The 2,813-nt window shown below is 35.8% G+C and overlaps 1 protein-coding gene across 1 annotated transcript; it reads right to left on the bottom strand.

The window, feature by feature from the left end:
• Positions 1-444: 444 nt before the first annotated feature.
• Positions 445-2,097, bottom strand: LOC149966616 (uncharacterized). Its single transcript, XM_090167548.1, has one exon. It carries the CDS (start codon positions 2,095-2,097, stop codon positions 445-447), a length of 1,653 nt encoding a protein of 550 aa, XP_090023674.1.
• Positions 2,098-2,813: the final 716 nt, after the last annotated feature.

The following is a 2,813-nucleotide window of genomic DNA, read 5'->3' as shown; positions in this document are numbered from 1 at the left end:
AGGATTTACTTTATGAATTCAAAATACGTAGTGCAATTTTGTTTTTAACTAATCAAAGTAAAAAACGAGCTAACTAGGCCCAAAGAGTGAAAGCATAATTTCAGCTAGATGGAACAGTTGCACGTAGATGGCGCGAAATAATTAGATGGCGCAGAATTATTAGATGCCGCGTTTTTCGAATACAAAGTTTGAAGAAAAATAAAAGTGAATAAAATATTATCTCAGAAAATCATCAAATAATCAGAAAATAATTAGAATATCCCCTTTTCCTAAATACATATGGTCTGTTTCATAAAGTTAATATCGAATCCAATAATTTAATGTAAGGTCTATTTTAAGTCGGATAATGGTCGGCATACCGACCATAAATAGTCCCGAATAAGGATTTACGGTTTTAGTGTCGAAAAACGTTCGGACGTTTTTAGGTCGGCATTTGGTCGACGACTATAAAGCCACTTTTCGACCATACCCCGACCCTAAAACGACTTCATGTGCTACAGGGGATGTTGGGTCATCCGCCAATTGTAGATTCTTTTGTTTCATGCGTTGTTCAATGTTCGCACAATTTACTGTTGTAACTGCATTACACAAGTATGGCACTTCTGTTGCTGCAAATTCCACAAATTTATTTCTATCCATTGTGTTTTGAAGTTTAATCCGTACCTTTCGGCATCTCATTTCATTTGGTCTTACATTACCAAAACTATGTATTGAAATCGCTTGTTCTCCAACTACTGGTAAGTGCAATTTCTTTGACAAGTCATTTCTAATGAATGTGGCTTGGCTTCCTAAATCAAGAAGGCAGCGAACATAGTCAAATTGGTTCGATGTGTTAGGGTTCGATGCTATTGCTCTAGCTGTCTGAAGAAGTATGGTCTTGTCATTTGAAACTGGTGACACTGCGTTGACAATCTCTTCTTGAATTTCAGTTTTGCCTTTGTTATCATTTTCTAGTTTTCTGAAGTTCGGAAGAACCTTGTTATCATTGTCACATATGGTAATATTGTGTCTTCTTCCATAATTATCACAAGTCTTGAATTTAGAATTGCAAACTCTAGATTCATGTCCAGGTCTCAAGCATATGAAACACCTTCGTTCCCTTTTGAGTTTATCCAACTTTTTGTCACGAGTATATGCGGTGCAATTTGTTGATGAGTGATCATTACACTTGCAAAATATGCAGTATAAATTCTTGCTTGATAACACAGTGTTAAGCGCTGCTGCTGTTGAAATGTTTTCCCTTTCTTTTCCTCTGTATTCTGGTTTCCTCAATTTAAATTTGTGTTCTTCGGGTAGTTTTTCTGAAACTGGTGATATTGCTCCTTCACCCAATATCGCGTTTCTTTCCCTACTCTCCAACTCTTTTTCACAAAATCTCAAAATGTCATCCACAACCCATTCTTCATCAGAGTCACGAGTTCTACTGTATTGAAGTCGTATATCTTCTGGTAAACTTCTTAGAAGAGCTGGGCAAAGCGCACTTTCGCTTCTCGTATCCACTCCCAATGCTTTCAAGCATCGTAAATTTACTTCGTAGGTATCAAACAGTTGTCTTAATCCAGACAAATCTCTCGATGATTTCACTCTTGGCAGTGTTCTCATTTTTTCCATATGGGCACTTATAATCAAATCACGTCTGCCATAGCGTTTTTTCAATATTCGAATTGCATCTGCGTAGTTTTCTGGTGTGGCTGCTATGCCAGCAACCACATTCTTTGCTTCCCCATCCAAGTAAGATATCAAATAGGCAAATTTCTCTACCACTGAAAGCGTTGACGAGTCAATGGAAGCTTCAAACTGGCTCCAAAAGGTGTGAAATTGGGTTCGATCTCCTTTAAATATTGGCATTACTAACTTTGGCAATTTAGTTTCTGATCGATGAGTTTGCTTTGATATTCCACTTCCATCTCTGCTCGCTCCTGAAGCACTTGAACTTTTTTGCAGTTTACGATTCGCTTGATTTTTCGTTAACAAGATTTGATCCTGGTACTCAATTGTTTCAGCAACTTCCACTTCTAACAGATCTAGATCATCTATTTCCTGTTCAATTTTTATATCTAGTTTTGAAAGTGCCTTCTCCCTTTGATTCAACAACATTAATGTATCTTCTACTTCATCATCAGTACAGTTTTCATTTTTAGAAGATCTTCCATTATCAAAACTAACCTTGTAACTGCTGTTCTTATTGGTTTTCTTAATACTTTAAGTCGAGCTATTTCCACACTTTCCAGTCTCACAATCATTAAAATAATATTTTATTTTATAAATCTGATCAGGGATTTGAGAAAAGTTATAGCGTCGTGGCTGGACGGGGACCATAATAATCCCACTCTTTCCTAATCTTTGGGTTGACATCCGCGGAAGCCGCCATTCCGAAAATTCATTTTTGACGGTAGTCTTACAGCACAATAGATAGACTCGGCCTTCCATATCTTTCTTTCATGGTCAAAAACATTAAATTCTGGGTCCTCCCATAGTGTTTAGCTAAAAAGCCTATTTTTTTTCAAAAATAAGAACCACTCAGATCTAATATATTAATTACTTTTAAATTGTTTCACTTTTTGGGTAACAATTTCCTATTTATTTTTTTGAAAAAGCCGGTTTTTTGCCAACCATGAACGTTTATGTATTGATTTATTTAATTTACTTCGATTGATATATGGAACGCTTCCGGTTCATTTTCCCCCTCATACTTACATTTTTTTTAATTTTTATGTGGTATTTACTTTTGCTGTTACATTTTCCCCTCCACTCTTGACCATCTATAGTAATTGTTAAGTATTCTTAGAATTCAAAGACCTATTTAATAAAAA

The sequence above is a fragment of the Leiobunum rupestre genome, chromosome 1 (genome assembly GCF_980474605.1).
Source record: "Leiobunum rupestre chromosome 1, qqLeiRupe1.1.hap1, whole genome shotgun sequence".
Taxonomy (NCBI): domain Eukaryota; kingdom Metazoa; phylum Arthropoda; class Arachnida; order Opiliones; family Sclerosomatidae; genus Leiobunum; species Leiobunum rupestre.
This window is presented reverse-complemented; position numbering and strand designations above follow the sequence as displayed.